We start from the raw sequence: 20785 nt of genomic DNA, 5'->3' as shown, positions 1-20785 counted from the left end.
AGCATAAGCATTTTACATGCCACTTCACTCCCTTCCCAAGTATTGTATATCCCATTCCCCACTCCCTCTCGTAGGCCCAGCTTCCTCAAGCTTCTACAACAGGGTGGGGTGGAAGGGTTCAGTTAGTGCCAAAGTCTGTTAAAGCAGAAGATCATTCAAAAAAAATGAAACTGATATATGTGAAACATTTTACTTTAACTTAAATAAATATGCACATACATTAGTCCATTTTTAATATAGGACTACAGACTTTTCTTCGAAACAAGTCCACTTATTGGAGCTCCTTACAGACAGTGTGATGTCTGTAATCATTTAAAACCCTCAAAGAAGAAACAAAAAGGTCCAGAACCAAGGTTATTAGAAAACAGAAGTGAAAAATCTGCTGTGCTCAGGTTATAAATGAAAAGTAAAAACGAGAGTATTGCAATGACAAAGGTCAAATGAGGAGGGAGAGAGAAGCAATAGAAATGAAAGAAAATGTAACAAAGCAAATCTAACATGTACATAATTGGAGTTTCTGAAATGGAAAAGAAAATAAGTTGAAAAAATGCTAAATATATTATTTTTCTTACATAAAAAAGATTTAAATCTGCCTTGAAAGTACCCATTTATGCCATTCCCAACTTTCCTGTTTTGCATAAACTTTTTTGTTGTCTTTTTCAGGCCATAACATTTTCTCAGAATATAAACTATGAGGCGGTAGATGATTACTTCAAGTTGCAGTAAGTATGACTTTTAAAAAAACCTACTCATGTTAAATATGCTATTCAGGTCTTTGATTTGTGACTATGCTTTTATTTAAATGGCCCCATATCCTTTTAAATATCCAGATTTGAAATTCCTTGAAGTGTCTGGATAGATGTGAAATTAGGATTCAGTATAAAAATGTAGACTATTCCGTGTGATTAAATGGAAACATGACCCGTCTAAAGGTTCTTACTCATCCAATTGAAGATGCAAAAAAAAGGGAAGGCTAGTTCTTGATTCAATAAATTTCAAGCACATTTTATCATTCATTCCCATCCCAAAGTCTTTACATACTATCCTGAAGCAAAAACTAGAGCTCTAATGTCCCTGAAAGTCTTCAACTGTGAGTCGAGTCAGGTAAAGCACCATCTTTGACTCTTGGAATAAGGTAGCACCAGGAGGAAGACAACCAACTTGGAATTGGATCTTAAAGCATGTATATGGTTATCATTGTCTGACACAACATATTTCCTTGAAAAATAGCACTGTTTTTCAAGCAAAAGTCCATTTTTCTTTAGTGTGCTGCTACTCCAAGTGAGTGGAGTGCCCGGTCTATGCCAAGCACATTGTAGGTGTTCAAAATACCTGATGAGCCAGAAGCGGGGAAGCACTAATGGCATGGGATGGAGCTCTAGCGGCAGAAGGAATCCAGCAAGTGCTCGAATAAATAAACGAGATAATGCCAAATAGTGCTAAGTGCTATCGAGAAAATGGAACAATGAAGTGGGAGAGCGTGGCCGGGGAGGACAGGGAGGAAATGCTAGGTTAATCACACGAGTCATCCCTTTCCCCTTCACCCACCAATGTTTGTCATTCTTCTCTTGTTGGGGCTTAGAATGTTCGTGTGTTCTGGCTTGGTGGGTATTTACTCAGCATTCTGTCGCTGTAGAATACATATCACATTGTCTGGTCTATGTGATACTTTAGAAAAAATACCAAAAGCTTTGAAATCAGCCACGGTAGAAAAACAAATGTGCTATCAGAAAAACTGTGTACAGAATTGAAGATGAAACCTTCACTTTCATGTTCTTTACAGATCTATGCTAAGCTTCTGAATTTACCAAATCAAATATGCCGCCAAACCGAAAAAAGCCACCATTGGCATGGTTATAAGATGCTTCCTAATTTCAAAATTGTTAAGTGAGAAAAAAAAAACATGTACCTTAGAATTAATGAAATATGGCACAGTGACTTAAAAATATGAAAGTGAGCTGTTTGGACCCTGATTTATTTATTGTGTTTTATAATAAATATAAATATTAAATAAATAACTAAACAAATATTAAAATGTAATACATATTGGAAGAAAAAGGATATTCGTTTGTGGTTAGTGTATTTGTTTTCCCCCAGTTTTTTCCTTAGCAGAAGGAGGGGTTGTGAATAAAGCTTTCTAAATTTCTTCTGTGATTTTTGAGTTGTTTTGCCTGAGCACAGAATGACTTGGGGGCACTTCCTAAGCTAGACGGGCGCTATATCTGCTCCCCCTTTGCACGCCAATCAGATCATATTATGCAGCATAACGTGGTTCAGTAAACTATTTTCATAGCTTCCTCTTCATCGTTCTGAAGGTGCAAATCCATAGGAGGGAGAATGTGTAGAGGCTAGAGAAGGACCTGCCACAGTGGCTCTGGCCTTGTCGTACTGCCAGGAAGCAGCACAGGAAGTCAGCGGCAGCAACCTCCGCCCTCCGGGCTCTGCGGGTGTCAGTGACACGAGGGTTTGAAGTGCGGGTGGATGCTCGTTTAGATTTCCCACTGTGTCAGTCCTATGTTGGCCAAATATGGAACACGATGACATGGCAGTGACCTTCGGGTCTGACCACAGGCCCAGCTGCTTTAGCAGAACCGGGGCGCAGCTGCCAGCACCCCCTCTGGGCCTCTGGCATGCCTGGTAAGAGGTTCGGTCACATTGGGTGCATGGGACTTTTCAGCTGCTCCACAGAAAGGCGGGGTCACGTCTACCTCCCTCGTGAGTCTACAGTCACCTGTATGTGTCGTTTCTCCTAGATACCAGAAGACGGGTCTTCTACTTGTTCAGATTAGGCCTAGTGAATATGCAAAAACATGTCCAATATCCCCAAAGGTAAGTGTATCTAGTGCATAAACACATATATTTTTAGTTATAAAAATAGCCACAGGGATGTAAAGGACAGCAACTCACTTCAATAGGGCATAGGCACACATTTCTAGGTATAGTCCTGGGGATAGAAAGCACAACGTAAGGAATGTAGTCAATAATATTGTAGTAACTATGCGTGGGGTCAGGTGGGTGCCAGACTTATTCGGGGGAACACTTCATAAGGTATATAAATGTCTAATCCCTTGGTTGTGCTCCTGAAACTAATGTAGTATTGTATGTCAACTGTAACTGAAAAATAAATTTTAAAAAATAATGCATAGCAAGTAAACTAAATAAGACACATAACCTCCATATAATTAATGCTACCACTCTGATACTTAGCAACGGTTTGCAATGTTCCGCTGTTGAGATAGCATTGGTTTACTTTGGAAACAAAAAATCAGATTTCTACCTTCTGTGAGTTTACCATCTAGAGGGAGATATATGAACATATACAAAAAATATGAAGTCATTCATTTTCTTAAATAAATAGCGCTGTGTAAAGGAGAACTGAACTTAGCGGAAACAAGGTGGAATACAGTTTGTCAGAGAAGACCGCCATCCTGCACTGGTTTCTCCAAAAATTTAACCATTTCGTTACTCAGAAGAATGTGTCGCCTGCCCCCTGGGTTTCTAGGCTTCGGTCTGTGTGCTAGGCGACGAGTTACAGCACCTTCCCCGGGGGCAAACAGAAGCCCGCACAGATGAATGGGGGACACAGCTACCAAACAGCCCCAGTGAAAGAGTGCGCGATGCTGACGGAGAGGAGAAAGGCGCACGGAACACGTTGCATGAACGCCTGTAAAGAAGGTCGAGCAGGCAGATGGCAGTGAACGCCAGGGAGCGGCAGATGTGAAAGCACAGCAATGGGACTTTGCCACAGGTGCTGTGAGTGTCCCACAGTTACACACGTCCTTCCCACCACCGCCGCCTTCGGGTCTGCCCCACACTGAGGGACGCCTCCTCTCTTATTCCTTCCCAGCCTGACCAACAGTCATACATGTACATACACCCAGCACCCACTATGTACCTGGCATACGGCAACGAGGCATACCTACAAGAAGGATGCACAGCTCAAGGCGACATAGCCCTGCCCTGCAAGACCCCAGCACGAGGACATGCTTCCTACCAGGGAGAGGGGCTGGGAGGGCCGAGGCAGCCCTGGACAGAGGGACACAGGCCCATCCTTGAGCACTGCAGACATACACTGCTTCTCGGGGACCTGCCGGCAGGTGCATACCAACCATCCCCACTGGCCTGCCACGCTACCTACCCAGTTCAACCTGTGGAGGAAGCAAGAAACAGCGACCTTTCCAGTTCCTACCCCAGCCTCGCTCGGTCTCTGCTTGACAGCCCCACCCCAGCCCATACAAGACGCCTTCCTGAAGAACCTCAGTTTCCTCTCCTTGTCTACTCAATAGGTGCCTTAGGGATCCCTATTCACCCCATCCTGCCCAGCCGAGGCATTACGAAGCAGGTGCATCTCACCTGAGCTCAGATCTAAGTTCTACCCACTCCTGGTTTGGGCTCAGCAGTCTCATCTGTAACAAGGGAAATGAAACATCTATCTCGTAGTACTTACCTGCTCTGTTCAGAGTATTAAATGACATAATTTATGTAAAATGCCTAGAACAGTGCCTATCACGGAGGAATGTTCTAATACCGCTTTCCTCCTTGGCACACCCTGAGACATGGACAGTTCAAACCAAGCCACCCTCTGTGCCCCAGGTAATTTGTATTCAGCCACTCACTGAACTAGAATGAAGAAATATGCAATACTCCTTTAAGCAACAAGAAAACGTGGCCTTGTAGAGGTGGGTCCTCCAGCTAGCCAAGAACACCAAAACCTGTGCGCAACTATAAGGGATGCCCTCAACCACAGGACCACCCTTTGTGCTCCCACACCAGCCAGTGAGCGAGTCGCCAGCCTTGCAGGTAAGTATTATAGAGACACAAGGCCCAGCTCTGTATGTACACGGAAGCATGGGCCACCGACTCCTCTATTTGGATCAAGTTCGGCCCTGGTTAAATCTGCTGGACCAAACAAACCACGGACTGAGCCATTTAAAAAGGAACCTGCTGTCTTGTCACTTAGTCTTCATATCCGGCAGCAGAGCAGCAAGTAGAACTGGCAGCTCCCACAGGGCTGCATCTGCCTTTGGCCATGAGCCCAGGTCCGGAATGCAGTGAGGCCGCCCTAGTAAAGCAGGCCCCAGAGGGCAGTCGTAGTCCCTCCCAGGATGATCTTTCCCAGAGACAGAGGACTGCACTCTGTCTAAAGCATCGTCTACCAACGCTTCTGTGGAGGCGTTCTGTGGAGGGCCTTTGGAGTGCCTGTCTCGGTTCAGCCTTCTGCCCAGCTCTAGGGAGTGCACTGTCTGACTCCGCTGTCTGACTCCACTATAGGAGGACCCGCCCGGCCCCATCTCTGCACGTGAGAGAATAATAACATTGAGTGAGACCAACGCACTCCCTGTTTTCACTCGGGCTGTCAGAATTCCTCTAGTTAGTGTCCCGTCTGGGGGAACACGTGTCGGGCCTATGACAGTGCTTATTCATGCTTCCCGCACTCTGTACCCGCGCTTCCGCTCAAGACTCACCTGCAGGTCACCTCCGAGTCACGGATGTGTAAACTGGGCCCCAGAAGAAGCGGGGTGTTGCACATAAGACCACCAGGTCACGGTGGGTCCCGAATATGAAAGACTGGGGGGCTTCAGTCAGCCATGCATGCCACGGGGATACATTAGTCACAGTAAACGGCAGGTTCGTGCTTCTGAGTGCATCGGATAGGAGAACAAAGACTTAATGATGGTGGACAGCAAGGACTGCGGGTACAGCTGTTGAGAGAACAAACCAGGTCCTGTAGGTGAGGTCAGGTGGTTCAGAAAACAAAATGCACGAGCTCCTGCTGTCGTACATGCCTTTCAGGTGGCGCCCAGAGGTCTTGGTTTAGCAGTGCACCCATCCAGCTAGGCTGGGCATCACTCTCTATCCCCACCCTCGTAATCCCCAAGTCCTTCTTTAGGGTAGGAAGTATTAGGCGGTTTTCAGATTTGCCTTGTGGAAATATGCAACAGAGAGGACATGTTTAAGACAGAATGCAAGTGTCTACGTCAGCTTAGCAAGTCTGGGGAGTAGGGGAGGGGGCAGGGTAGACAGCAGTGAGTCAGGTGTCCTGGAGCCAGGTAGGGATACATAGAAGTACTCATCGCAGTCAAGGAAGAACCAGGACTCTGGTTAAAGAGAAGGCAAGTTAAGCCCCGGCCAGCATCATGGCTCAGTGGGTTGGATGCCGGCCTGCAAACACACAGGTTGCCAGTTCGATCCCTAGTCGGGGCACCTGCCCAGGTTGTAGGCCAGGTCCTCAGTAGGGGGCGTGTGAGGGGTACTGATCACCGTATCTCTCACACACCAAGGTTTCCCTCTCTTTCTTCCTCCCTTCCCCTCTCTCTAAAGAAATCTTTAAAAAGTCAAGTTAAGAGCTTGCCAGCTGAGTCCAGGCATAAGCCAGAGGTGCAGGTGAAAGATGAGATTGGGTCAGTTCTCGGAGATGCTGATGTAAGAAAGCAGAGAACCAACCTTTCAGCCTCGTGAGCAATAAGGAAGAAATGAAGCAAAGAAAGAGGGAAAAAAGTAATCGAAGAAATAGGAAAACAGCTCATTTAAGGGGTTATTATGGCTGGTCTATAAAATGTAATTGCTTTTAGCGACAGAAATATCTTAGACCATGTGCATCAGAACCACTGAACTCACTGCCTAAATCGCTTCATTCTAGGTGTTCCAAATAGCTGTTGGCTGTGATGCCAGTAAATACATCACTGTGAAAGGGCAAGTATATTTGCACTTGACCTGTCTTACTCTTTTTGTTTCAAAACCAATGGTGAACGAGATCATAATTATTAGTGATAACTTTAGCCTAATGACTGACGTGTTCATAATGAAATACAAAATTGAATTGACAATTTGTCCAAACCAAATTCGTTCGAACTTTTTGCCAAGTCAAGCGTTACATTTGATCATTCCTAAAAGGGAAAAAGAATTAACCTCTTTCCTTCCTCTTTAATAAGCCAGCTCCCATCTTTTGCCTTGACCTCTCTCAGCTCTGCAGTCTACAGCTCATTCCCGGGGCAACGAGAGGGAGCGACACTTACCTCTGTTTTCCATCCCACTCAACCCAGTATTTCATTCCTATCAGAGAACCGCTCACATCCACATCTAAGTCTCGGTTTACTGCACCATTTCCAATGGGAAATTTCTTCCGAGCAAACCGAGCAGAAGCACCAGCGTTCCTGCCAGAAGCGTGCCTTTCATTGATCTGACACTGGTTTGCAGAGGTGCATGCTGGGATCTGCGTCATCCCCTTGCCACAGCTCTCTTTCTACTACATGGGAAGATCAAGGTCAACATACAGAAGTCTGTTTAAATGAGGTTAAATGTACAATGCAGATAGCCATGTATTGTGATTCCTTTCCTGTGGTTAGAAGTGGGGGTGAGTCTATTTATGAAATGACTTGCTCTCATCCAAAATGAAGGTCTGCTTATCTGTCATTCTAATAATCTTTTGAAAATTGAATTGTAATAATCAGTTGCTGGATTTATACTTAAGTATTCTCATGTCATTCAGCAAGGAATTTGCATTTTGCAAGAATCCTTTCCCAGGAAATACAAAGGCTAATTGATATACACAGCTTATACCTCCTCTTTCTGGGGTGGTCTATATACACCCTTGCTCATTAGAGTATGGCCTATGGACCAGTCATCCCCTGGGAATTTAATAGAAATGTCCAATTCCACCTCAGCTAAGTCAGAATCTCTATTTTTAAAAAACTCCCAGAAGATTACTAGGGGCATTAACATTTGAGAATAGCCACACTAAGCAATAACTTCCCCAAATCAGGTCCCAGCATGCAGATTTCCTGCTTCAGTGGGATGCACAGCAGCCTGAACCAACGACTTCTGGCAGCAGAATCACCTGGAGAGCCTGTCTATAAATCACAGATGTCAGGAGTAAGAGCCCATTGCTCTGGAACCCAAAAAATAACCCTAATATCTTGGATTTGGGTTGTGGTTGTTGGGGCCCATGGTTTCATAGTTACCCAAGGAAATGTATGGGGTCCAAGGTTTTCTACTTCTTTTTCTTAACGTAAAAAATGTGGGACTGTCGTTATTGATCAATTGCCATATTTTGCCATGTATGATGCACACCCACGTTTTTTGTGCACATTATACATGGGATTTTTTAAGTGTATTTTATTGATTATGCTATTACAGTTGTCCCTTTTTTTCTCCCTTTTATCCCCCTTCGCCATGCACCCCCACTCCCTCCAGCATTCTCCCCCACTTAGTTCACGTCCATGGGACGTACATATAAGTTCTTCGGCTTCTCCATTTCCTATACTGTTCCTAACCTCCCCCTGTCTGTTTTGTACCTACCATTTATGCTGTTTATTCCCTTTTCTGATGGGAGATTTGTCAAGGAAGGAGAGCATCTCTTGGGGTCTAGTTTGGGTTTGGGGTGGGAGATGGTCCAAACTTCCCATATCTATCTAAACACAGTAGTGATTAAGGTTCCTTACAAGTTACAGCCAACAAAAATGGTCCAATGAGTACTTTAACTTCCTAAAAATGCTATCATTACATACACTGATAGCCTCATCTCTGCATGAACCTGAGCTAGAAATTATGCAAATCCTTTAAGTAGCTCCTTCCCTGCACCAGTGAGTCTCTAGCAGAAATCAGAAATCTGTGTTTAGAAAAAATGTATGAGGAATAAAACCATCCACAGAAGTTTGTCTTCATTTTGACAGCTTTTTCTATCAGTTTTTCTCATGTATCAAATATAAGGAGTAAATCAGTAGATTTCAAATTCTGGTGTCTTCAGAAATGTTTGCAAAACTGGTTTTTACAAATAGAAAGGCCAGGTCAGCACGCTAACCCCAGAGACTATAATGCAATAGGTGATGATCCTGTGATTCTCTGACGTTTGAGAACTACTGAGTTAACCGATTCAATGTTTGTGTAAGTACATAAGAAACGATGATATTACAACTTCACCGTGTTTTCTTTTTGTAGATTTAATAAGAAAAGATGTACTCCGCATGATTTCTATTACATTATTGAAAAGTAAGAAATATTTTAACATAAACACTGAGTTTTTATTAATGTAGTACCAATAATTTAGAGCCAGTGTTTGTTCCTATTGGCAGCAATCTTTTATAATATATGCATTCACTGCTATAAATTTACCTCTAGGTACTGCTTTTGCTGCACATAACATATTTTGAGAAGTTGGGTTTTCATTTTCATTTAATTGGAAATATTTTTTTTTGATTTATTCTTTTACCCATGTGTTACTTAGAAGTATGTTGCTTCATTTCCACATATTTTGGGAGTATTTTGTAACTATGGTTATCTATTTGACTTCTGTGATACCCCCCTACCCAAAGTGATGGTTTTAATGTTTAAGTTTGAAAAGAGGAAAAGATAAGTAATAATTATCTAATTATTTTTTACAGATCGTATCTGAGAAACCGACCATCCAAAAACTTGGTAAGAAAATTATAATTTTATCAATCAGCCTAATACAAAACATAACCAAAGCATGTTTTCTATTCTAGAGAGTAAAATATAATTGGAAAAAATATGGCTGCCCACTGAGACTTGATTTCAGAGAAAAGTTTCACCCTTTGATTGAATTGTAAGTACAGTCTCACTAAAACTTGAACTTACTTTGAAAGTTTCAAAATGAAAGATGAAAAGAAGGCTAATTAATCATGCACTTAATGATAAATTTTTCTGAGCTCCCAATACATGTGACACCAGGTTTTCAGTACGGGTTAACCAAAGGGGGACCACCCATGGTCCTGGCATGTTGAGGGAGGTGGCAGTTTGGCAGCTGACACCTAAGTGGGTCAGACGGCTGAGGCCCAGGGTGTAGGCAGAGTCCCCTTAACCCTCGCTTCACCCTCTCTCCATCTCTCCCCAGGCTCCTACCAGCACCCTTACCAAACTGCAGGTGCTTTGATGGGAACTACCGTCCCCGGGTGACACGTGACTTTTCTTTCCATGGGCCAGTAATAACTGAAAGCTTGCAAGGAAGGAAACCATGTGTGCTAATAAGGGACTGGGGAGATTTCAAAAATATCACCTCTAGCTTTTAATTCTTATGAACAGTATTTCATAATAAAGATATGAATAAAAATGCTCTCGGGAAGGCTTTTCCAAGTAATTTTGTATTCATGTGTTAGCTCCTCTGACTTTATTTTTGATTTATAATTACAGAAGTGACACAGCTTGCTACAAATTTTAAAATATACAAAGAGATAAATGACCTATATTTCTGATTTTTTTGCTATTATAAATAAAATCGTGGTGAATACCCATTGATGGACATGTTTGGACACTAGTCCAGATATGCAATTAGGATAAATTACTGGAAGTGGAGTTCCTAGGTGCAAAACATTAAAGTTTTAGCCTAGGCGTTCAGCATTCAGGGCCCCTTGGGCTCCTGGGCCCCCACAGGATGGGTGGGTGCAGGATGATAAACCAGGAGCTCGGGTTCCCTTTGGCCCCCAGAGCTGCCCCTGGGGAGGATCCAAAGGCCTCTGCCAGCGCATTCTTGCCCCTACTTCACTGCGCAGTTCTAAGACCCCATGCTGTTTCCCCCTTCTTACACCGGCCTCCTCCCACCCCTCTGTCGGGGTTCTGTGAGCAGGCAGGCTGGTCGGCTATCCGGTCTAGCCTTGATCATGCCACTCCTCCCTCTCACTGAGGCCTAGTTGTCTGTGTTTCATACAGTGCCTCTTTCCCCCACGGGGAAAACATCTTAATGTTCTCTCCCACAGAAGTGTGCTCTCCACTCCAATCCATCATTATTAAACAGCTACTCTGTACTAATTACCGTGCTAGGCACTGGGAATTCAAAGATAAGTATGACGGGATTTCTGAGCTCAAGGGCTCAAGAGTCTGATGAAACAGATACACACCGGAGCTGATGATAAGCTGAGTGGAACAGTAGAAAGCAATGGTGTGGGTGGTTGGTACTGAGACTCAGAAGTACCCAACCCAGCTATGGAAGGAAGAGGGGCTCAGGAAAACGCTGCGGGAAAACAAGCATTTGAGCTGAGTCACTGAGTCCTTTTTGGTTTTGTTTTGGTTTTTGGGTTTTTTTTATTTTTATTGGTATTCAATTACAGTTGTATGCCTTTTCTCCCCATCCCTCCACCCCACCCGAGTCACTGAGTCTTCAAGGGGAGCTGAAGGCTGGGAGGGAAGAAGTGAGGAAGATAAGGAATTCCCCTGGGTAGGCGTTTTCAGCAAAGAGTCGTTGAAGGGGTACAGAGTGAGAGATGAAGGGTCAGAAGAAGAGGCTGGGGGAGGATGCAGGTGGACCCGCGATCGTGGACGGCTTCCTCTCCATCCCTGTGGCAGAGTAGCCTGGCCACATGTCATCCATCAGGTGACATCAGTCAGATGAGATCCACCACCACATCCACAGTCTTCAGGCACCTGTGTCAGTAACCCTGTCTTCCTATCGCCGTAGCTGAAGGACCTGCAAATCTCAGGTCTGTCCCTCCACCTGCGAACTGTATCCCCACCCCTTTCCTGGTTAAGGGCATCACTCCAGAGAGTGCCCCTCCCTCTCCTGCATCATCACCTTTACCCTCTCTACTGGCTCATCATGCAAACACACAGACCAGGTCTAAGGCTTCACACGGGGAAGCATCAGGGTCATCGGGGAAGCATCAGGGTCATCGGCCAGGAGGCAGAGGGAGGGAGGGGGAAATGGGGGTGAGAGCCTTGACTGCATTTCCTGTGGGAAGGAGTGAAGAAGGCAGGGTAAAGCAGGCTTAGGACTGACTCTTCTGGAAAATGTGAGCAGGCTCTGGGCCTGGGTGTTGTCCCCACTTGTCTGACAGCTGGCCCTGTGCAGTTCGTGCAGCTGGAGAGTCCAGAGTAGGAGAGCCCAAGGAGGTGGCTGGGTTGGGGGCTCTGGATTGGTTGGTTTGCATATGAAAGACATGCTGGAAGGCCAATTACTTGCTATCTCTACAGATTAATTAATCCTCGGAGGGTCCCTCTGTTGAGGCTGCAGGTGTTAGATCACCACAATACAATGGGGTGTCCGAGAGATCACACAGGATTGAAACCAAGCGCGTAAGGGATCGGCAGAGAGGTCCCCCCTTCCCGAAAGTGAAACTGCGGTAGTGAAGTTGCAATTTGTAGGGAAGTTAGTTGTCAACTAGTGACATTTCTAAATTCCTCAGATTTAATTAATATTATATCTTATATTGATGAACATAATGAAACGAAGTCATGCTTATCCAGGCAAGTATTTTTATCCCATAATCTCAATGAAATAGATAAAATATTTTCAAAGATCATTATAAACCCAGGAAGTAGGGGTCATGCAATTTATCCTTATTGCCACTAGATGGCACTGCAGCCTATTGCTTTTTGTGTCTGTCAAAAAATGGCAGCTCAACAGTTCAAGATCTTTTTTATTTAAAGCAAACAGATGGTCTTGCCACTAGTCTTAGTCATTCAAAATTCTGATGGCTTATAGAAGATGCAATCAAGCATGCTGCACCTTCTGAAGGTCCTAGAATGAGAGCTTTGCTAAAGCCTGCCCCAAATCTCTGGAAGTGTACAAACTCGTGTGCGTCCCACACCCTGGTGCGTTACCCCGCGGGCAGGGTCCAGAGCTCTCCTTAGAGTCTGGTTCTCTGCGTCTCTCCTCCTGCCCCGATAAAGCGGTCAGCGTCCACTATGCCAGTCCCTAGTTACTCCCTCCCGAGTTCCTCTCTCTACGATTTCTGAAAACTAATTAGGATGGAAATGAAATAGCTTCTTACAGACCACTTTCTGACACTTAAGATTTTTCTGCCCTGTTTGTGAGGCAACCTGCCTGAGACCAAGGTCCTAAGTGAAATTTCCATCCAAGGGGTGCGGGGGACTATTCCATTTTTAGAAAAATGGGCAATAACTGATGAAGAAGGAAGACATGTAACCCTTTTTAAAACAGCCACAAGTTCTGGTTAGCAAATATATTCCTGTATCAGTACCTGAACTTTAGCGTTGGTCTTGTGATAGCAGGAAAAAAAAATCATCTTAATTTGAAGTAACGCATCTCTTTTTAACTCACTGGGTTTGGGGTGACTACTCTAAACCCAGTGGGGCTTGGGGCCCCAGTGCCTGGGTCAGGGGAGGGGCAGCCTGTCCACACTGGGCTGTGTGCTGGCCTCTGCTGCTGGTGCGAGTCACCATGTGGTCCTTGTGCGCAGGCTGTGTGCCCATCGCCCCAGGAGCTTCTGATGACTTCCACTTCTGCGCCCCACTGCAGTTCTCCCAGGTGCCGCTGATCCTCTGAGACGCAGCCGCATCACCCATCGCCTCTCCCAGGGAGACTGGCAGCATCTCCATTCTCAGAATAGCCACTCGGTGGTTTCATGCTCTGGTGTAAATAGGCACCCACTGGTGATTAAATGACACCAGATCCTTGCTTTGACCTCCCTCCATTTGTCACTCATTTCCGTCTCGCCCCCTGTGACCAGGCAAGACAGCGGGGCCTCGGCTCCTGTTGAACCATTATTAAACCATTATCAATATAGGGTTCGTATCAAAGCAAAGAGAAGTTCTAGCTCCAACTATTTAAAACACACACACACACACACACACACAAACCTGCTTCATTACTACTCGGTTTATTCTGAGGGCTGAAGGGAACCTATACAGCGGGTACTGTGACGATTTGACAAATAGAGACACTGAGGCGTAAAGAGTTAATAACTTCCCCAGCGCCACAAAGCTGTTGAGTGATAAAGAGGATTTAAACCTAAGCTCCTCTGACTTGAAAGCTGGGGTTGATCCCTCTATTCTACTGGAAAATAAAACAGGTCCACTGTGGTAGGGGGGGGAAAAACCCACATTGCCTGTACAGCCTGGGACTACTAAAGCTAATCTATGAAAAAGAAGCCATTGTCATATGGAACAGATTTAAAGGGGTCAGAAAAAACAAAATGATGTTTCTAGGAGGACGAGGCAGTTCTTTCTGTGTTTGCCTTCGCTTTCAGATACAGCGACGAGGGCTTTGTGGAAGACGTCAAAGTAAACTTCATCGTGTGGGAAATACACGGCAGGGACGACTACAGCTTCAACACCACGATGAAGAAGGTGCGGCACCCTAGAGCGAAGCGGAACTTAGCGTGCAGTTAGACGGGCCTTTCCATTGTAGGTGTATCTGTAAATTCTCTAAGGGAAATAAAGCCAGTCCGCTGTGGAAACAATATACAGTACCTCTACATCCTATGACTACTAAAATTAATTAATGAAAAAAGAAGTCATTGTCCTATCAGACAGACTGAAAGGGGTCAGATGAAGATAAAATATTATTTCGAGTAGTGATCACAGGTACATATTTCATTTTCTGTCCACACTGTGCTGGATGTTGGATTATTTACGGTCTCTCTGCCTGCCTCTGGCCTTCAGGCATCCATCACATTTGTGCTGAATCAGACAGGCACTCTCTGGGCTTCACCTCACTTGACTTCTTCGCATCATGTGACCTGCTGACGTTGCCTTCCCAGGCCCCCCTCTCTTCCGGGCCCCCTTCATCCTCTGTGACTGGTCGAGCTTGGCCTGCACAGCGAATCCCCCTTATTCTGCCCTGTGACGATGCAGGATGCAGGCCACAGCAGGAAGGCCTCACCACTCCCGCCCCCACTCCTTTCCCAGCCACCCCTACGTGGGGCTATCGGCCCTTGAGGGGGCTTCAGGATGGAGCCTCTCTGGAAGTTACCAGCGTTGATTCCCCAGAGAGCTCATGCTCAAACAAAGATGCAGTAACGCACTCCTTCTAAAGTAACTTTCTCATCCGTCAGAGACCTTAGTTCTCCAAGGACAACCCACCCAGGAAGCAGCTGAGTGGCCTGAGCCCCACCTGCTGTCCCCTGCAGAGAACTGCAGAAACTGTTCTTTAATTACGTCACCAGACAAATCCATCCCACCACGCACTCCTCTTACACTTGTTCAACACTTGGTGTGTAAGTCCTTCTGGCCTCCTCCCCACGGTACCATCCCTAAACTTCTGCATCCCTCCACCCCTGGGCCCACACTCCCATCACTCTCCGCCTTCTCCAACCTTCCCAATGTACCTCGGGGCTCAATGCCCTTCGTCCTTCTTCAATAAGCGTTCCTCAGAGAACGTCATTTTCCCTGTTTTTCTACAAAATCCTATTTTTCTCTCACTTGAGCCTGAGCTGTGGAATTGAGGTTCTCCCTAACCCACACTATTATTTCCAGATCATTATCTCATCACCCTCAGTAAACTGCCATTTGTCATCCAGCTGCCATCTAACCCGTCCCTACCTGTCACTGTCATATACTCCGAACCTGATGTTTATTCCTCCTCCTGCCCTGCAAATGGCTGCAGTTGACTGGTTCAGCCAACCGTCTTGGAGGGTTATTGCTGGGGAAAGTCTTTCGGAAGAGGGACTACATTCTCTGGCCCCAGCTGTAGCTCGCTGGGGTCACGTGACTGGTTCTGACCCTGGAGCGTGAGCAGAAGTCCTATGTGCCATTTTCAGGATGAAGTGCTTTAGTGGGGGTACCACATGCACCTCCATGCTTCCTGTCTTCCTTCACACGTCAGTATGTGACAGCTACAACGAAAGACGGAATAGAGAGTGCTGGGGGACAGGGCTCAGGAGGGGGACTTCAAAGAGCCACCAGACAGAAAGAGCCCGAGCTCCTCATTCAGATCTTTGAGGAGGGTCATCCATAAGAACGGCCACCCAGGGAGATCTGCACTGAATTATGTGTGATCTAGAATTAACTGCTAAAGGGAAAACCTCTGAGGGCTGGGGTTTACTATCGCAGCGCACAGAGATGAGCTCAGCTAATACAACTCACCCTAGTAAAATCACGTTCAAGTTCAAACAGTCTGGTCAGATCTCAGCCCCCATTCTTCAGCTCCCTCATTGTTACTCCCACTACTCCTCTGCCTCCTACTTTCCTCTCACACGATTTAATATCCATTACACTGAAGCCTCTGCCTTCTCCCTCTCTACTCCTTCCACTTGCCTTCTTCCATTTTCCTGTCTGCCTTGACATAGGTCAGTGCTCCAGTTTTGTTTTGCCAATATCGCTGTCACTTTCCCCGGTGTTGCTCCTGTTTGCTCTCACGGGCAGCTTCAAACATCAGTCTTTCTGCCTCATCTGTGCCTATATCTGAGCTGCTGATCACTTCGAGAAAAAAATAAAATAAAATTGGAATAACTGGAATTAGGAACTCAGCTAGGGGGAGAGATGGTTGAAAAGAGAGTTAGTCAACTGGAAGAGAGGTCAGAAAGAAATACACAGAATTGTGCATAGAGAGAGGAACTGATTTTAAATAGAGAAAAGGCCCTGGCTGGTGTGGCTCAGTGGACTGGGTGCCGGCCTGGGAACCAAAGGGTCGCTGGTTCGATTTCCAGTTGGGGCACATGCCTGGGTTGCAGGCCGGATCCCCAGTGGAGGGTGTGCAGGAGGTGACCACATGTTGATGTTTCTCTCCCTCTCTTTCTCCTTCCCTTCTACTCTCTCTAAAAATAAATAAATAAAATCTTTAAAAATAAATAAAATAGAGAAAAGAACATACTGGAGATGTGATGCTGAGACCTAAGAACTGGAGTCCTAAAAAAGAGAGAATTATAAAAATTCTAAAAATGGTAGGAGAATGTGAATAGTGTATGCAAAGGGGAAAATCTAACTTCCTAGTAGTCGTGATGGTGGTGGTAATATTTTATTGTTACTCTGAAGCTGTGAGGTTGTGTAACGTGAGATAAAGCAAATGTGTAATGATGGGATATTTGAACACTATCATTCTCCACCAAGTTTTTTTTTGTAAAAGCGAGAAGATAAATATGTAAGATAGAAGAAGTTAGACAAAAATCCTGAATTCATATAGAATTCAATATAAACTCATAAGGTATTATAACAGATATTGGTCTGGATATACAATATATGAATGTAATGTTTATATAGCGCGACAGAGAGAGAAGTAGATAAATTTTTCCTGCTCTGTCTTTTAAGATCCCTGGTAACATAACTTATCAGTAGCAGTTAAGTATCCTCAGTGCCCAGATTGTCGTGTTGAAATAGCATTTCCCACTAAAAGTTACTGGGAATTCTTAGATGAACGGCTGATTCCAAGCCTGAAGGAGGAAGTGTACAGGATGAACTTGGAGACGTTTGACATGCCCAATGCCAAGTATCAAAGACTGCTAGGATCAGGTCAACAGTGATCAGAAGTCAACATGAAGACCTTCTTATGGGCCAAAGACGGGGCAAGTTTAGCTACATTAGAATAGTCATTGCAATGGGTTAAACCCATTAAATATATTAAATCTCTGCATTCATAATGATTTTTTTTAAGTTTACCTTCAGACAATGATAGGAAACCAATTTCTTATTTTCAAAACAGGCAAAAAAAGAGAAAGAAACAAATGTTTATCCTTCCTCAAATAAACTATACCAGTGGGTAGCCAAATAGTAGATGAGAGGAAACATCTCTTTATAAAATTATTCCAGTTCACAAATGAAAAATAAAAGAATTTACATATTATCATTTACAACTTAAATAATAGAGGTTATTATGAATAAGTTTATCTCAACCAATTTTACAATGGACAAATGGAAAAGGTGAACAAATGCCTTGAAAAACACAACTTAACAAAGTTTCTTATATTCCAAGAAAAAAATTAGACATTTCTAATCACAGATGGCTTTGTGGCTGACGTCTATAAACATTTTTTACTTCAGCCCATAAAAACTCAACCAGATTATTAGAGTAGGGGGAGCATGTTCCAACTCATCTGGTGACTCCAGGAGAACTTAAAACAGAATTTTGAAACCATCTCGCTCATGACCATTGACACAAAGCACTGAAACAAAATAGTAGCAAATAAAACTCATCAATATATTTAAAAAATAATGTATCCAGACCAAGTTTTGTTTATTTCACAAAGAGTTGGCATATCATTTGAAAACCAAAGTAATCCCTCATATTAACAGTGAAGAAGAAAAGATATAAGACTATTATAATAGTTGATGAGACATCATTTGGTTAAAAAAGTATCATCCATATATAAGATTATTGTTTAAATAAATCTTAGAAAATTATAAATAGATGGTAACTTCCTTAACCTAATAAAATGCAGGTATGAAGTAAAAGCTGTAGAAAACATACATTGAAGGTGAAAATTGGAAAATCTGAAATCAGGAATACAAAGGAAGAGGGCTGGTTTCCACTGTTTCTGGCCAGCACGGTTCCTGACCTTTGTGATGAGGCGAATGATAGGTAATAAAAATTAATTAAAAGTATAAAAGTTGGAAAGGAAGAAATAAAGCTGTCATATTCCCAGGTAACAGAACTGTTCGTGTGACACAGTCCATGTTAATAAAAGAGTTGAAGATGCTCTCTCTGCACACGGTCAATGTACCAAAGTCAATGGTTTCTCTGTATGTCGGCAAACATTGAAATAATTAAACATTTTTCAATACATAGTTTTCACTGGCACTGGGACATATGCAGTAGTTACAAATAAACTGATATACTATCTTTATCTTTGGGCAGAGTGGCTGTTTAAATGAAGCCCAGACGTGGAAGTCGATGACTAAGCTTAACAAGCACCTCCCATTAGAAAAAGTCTGGGGACCTGAGGTAAGAAGAACGTTCCCTTGCAAATTGTTTATTTCTAATAAGTAATTTTACATCGCAGTATTAATAGAGCTTGATGGAAACACTTTGGGTTTAAATTTCTGTAAATCAAATCTGATTTTTCTGTTGGATTAGATTGTGATTTCAAAAATGCTTCATCTTCATTTCTGTTTGATCTTCTGTTGCTCCTGTTACTAATAAGTTTGTATCATTTGATCTGCTGAAAATCTGTGTTTACAGATTATTAAGTACCTGACAAACATGTTAAAACACCAAGAGTGAGTCTTTCTAAAGGATACCTGACCTTCCCATTTTTGTACAACTAAAAGATCATTTCTTAATGCCAATTATCAACCCTATACTGTTTTCAATGTTATGCAACTGAATTTATTAAATTGAGATTGATCTATGTTATTTGGAGAATCAATTTGTATCTCATGAATAAAAAGTGGCACATGAGCTACCTCTGCCTATGAAATGTTCACCCTGCAATAAGAACATTACTTTGCTCCTGCATCAGAATCTATGCGGGTCAAAACAGAGATACACGCAAAAGCTGTGCATCGCCCTCTGTGCTCCACTCCGAACACGTCACCGTCCACCCACCCCTGCCCATCTTCCCGGCAGCGTAACTCTAGATAAAGGCTTTACTCTAACCACCCTGGGAGCAGCCCTTCAAGCCCAGGATACCCTTCAATCTGTTGACCCCACCACCCTCACCCCACTCCCAGGCTACCTTTTCCCTCTTCATCCAGCCTAAATTCCATGGTCAACAATTATTTTGCTCCGTTAACATGCACCCACAGGTCCTTGGCCCCCTCTTCCTTCTTCATAGTTGTGTGACTAATTCCTAACCGTGGTCAGAGTCAACTGTCCACCTTAGCAGATGACTATGACCAGAGAAAAGCATATTCATGCTGACTTGTTTCATTTTAATTTCATGGTCGAAAAGGGCCCGTGATACTACTCAACAAACAGAACTCTCATTCTCTGGTTCATTCCCTCTCCTCTCTCATAAATAGCTAGTGTGCACTTCCTCCTCTGCCCCAGTTTCCAACACTCCTTCACCCATCCTAATTCTTACCTAATGAACTTGCTTCCTGTGTCACCCAAACAAAATTATGGTAATTATTAAATCTGGTGTTAGATCCTGTTATTTAAAGAAGCAAATGTTTTTAAATGTGCAATAGGGTGCCTTATTGATTTTAATATTTTGTTAACTATAATTCTTTATAACTAGTTTCCCTTGTAGTACAATCTGTTTTATATTGTTTTAAAAAAACATTATTCTAAGACGGTATCCTTGGTAATCCACAGGCTTGATCATATTGACAAAAAGACCCATATAAAAAGAAAATTTTTACACACACACTACGAGCTTAGGAATCCCTGATATAGACATAAAAAGAGGAACACTAAACCTTGAGTGATTCCACTATCTAGAGGTTGGGGAGATGAGGAGGGGCGAAGGAGATGAAAAAGAAAGAATCTGAGAAGCAGGAGGAAAGCCATCCTCCTTCACGTCTTTATTAAACATCAGCTGGTCGATGAAGACTTCCCTGGAACTCTCTAGAAAAATGTGACCCTCACCACTGACAGTCCCTATCTCCCTTCCTTGGTTTCTTTCATGTCACTGGCATTTATAACTCACAGACACATTATGTAGTATCACATTATTTATCCGATGTATTACCTGGCTCCCCATCTAGAATGTAAGCTCCACAAGAGAAGGACATTTGTGTGTTTTGTTCAGCGCCGGTGGAAGTGCTCAATAAATATTTGTGGAACTAATTAATTAAGTCTAGGTCACCTAGCTATTACATGAGTATTAATTCCACTATTAAGAAGTCATAAGGAATCACACTAGTAACAGAATCAGTTAAAAATGAACCTTACCCTCCTGACTTTTTGTTGAAGGGTCTGGGGTTGAGGACAGAGGTGATACTCTGTTTGCCAAAATCACGCAAAGGCCACCCAAGTGTTCTAAGATTTTGCCAAAATAACACCCCTCAAAACAATGGGCCGCCTGTTAATTAACAATTGTGAAACTTGCCTCAGTCGGTAGGATACAATGGGTCTCAAATTTTAAGGTGCATCGGAATCACTCAGAGGACATGGTAAAACAGACCTACAGGGTTCCTGATTCAACAGATGGGAGCGGGGCACAAAATCTGCATTTCTATCAAGTGTCCACGTGATGCTGATACTACCACTCTGGGGACC

General features: G+C 43.7%; 1 protein-coding gene across 1 annotated transcript in view; it reads left to right on the top strand.

Annotated features, from left to right (window-relative positions):
• Window positions 1-20785, top strand: part of CATSPERE (catsper channel auxiliary subunit epsilon) — a 52645-nt gene that overhangs the window by 24412 nt on the left and 7448 nt on the right. The window contains exons 12-19 of the mRNA XM_024576079.3: window positions 664-722; window positions 2754-2829; window positions 6641-6693; window positions 8938-8988; window positions 9381-9414; window positions 9483-9562; window positions 13938-14037; window positions 18479-18565. Coding sequence (XP_024431847.3) covers window positions 664-722; window positions 2754-2829; window positions 6641-6693; window positions 8938-8988; window positions 9381-9414; window positions 9483-9562; window positions 13938-14037; window positions 18479-18565 — 540 coding nt within the window. The remainder of the gene's footprint in view (window positions 1-663; window positions 723-2753; window positions 2830-6640; window positions 6694-8937; window positions 8989-9380; window positions 9415-9482; window positions 9563-13937; window positions 14038-18478; window positions 18566-20785) is intronic.

The sequence above is a fragment of the Desmodus rotundus genome, chromosome 10 (assembly GCF_022682495.2).
Source record: "Desmodus rotundus isolate HL8 chromosome 10, HLdesRot8A.1, whole genome shotgun sequence".
Classification (NCBI taxonomy): domain Eukaryota; kingdom Metazoa; phylum Chordata; class Mammalia; order Chiroptera; family Phyllostomidae; genus Desmodus; species Desmodus rotundus.
Note: the sequence above shows the minus strand (reverse complement) of the source record. Positions and strands in the feature narration are given on the sequence as shown.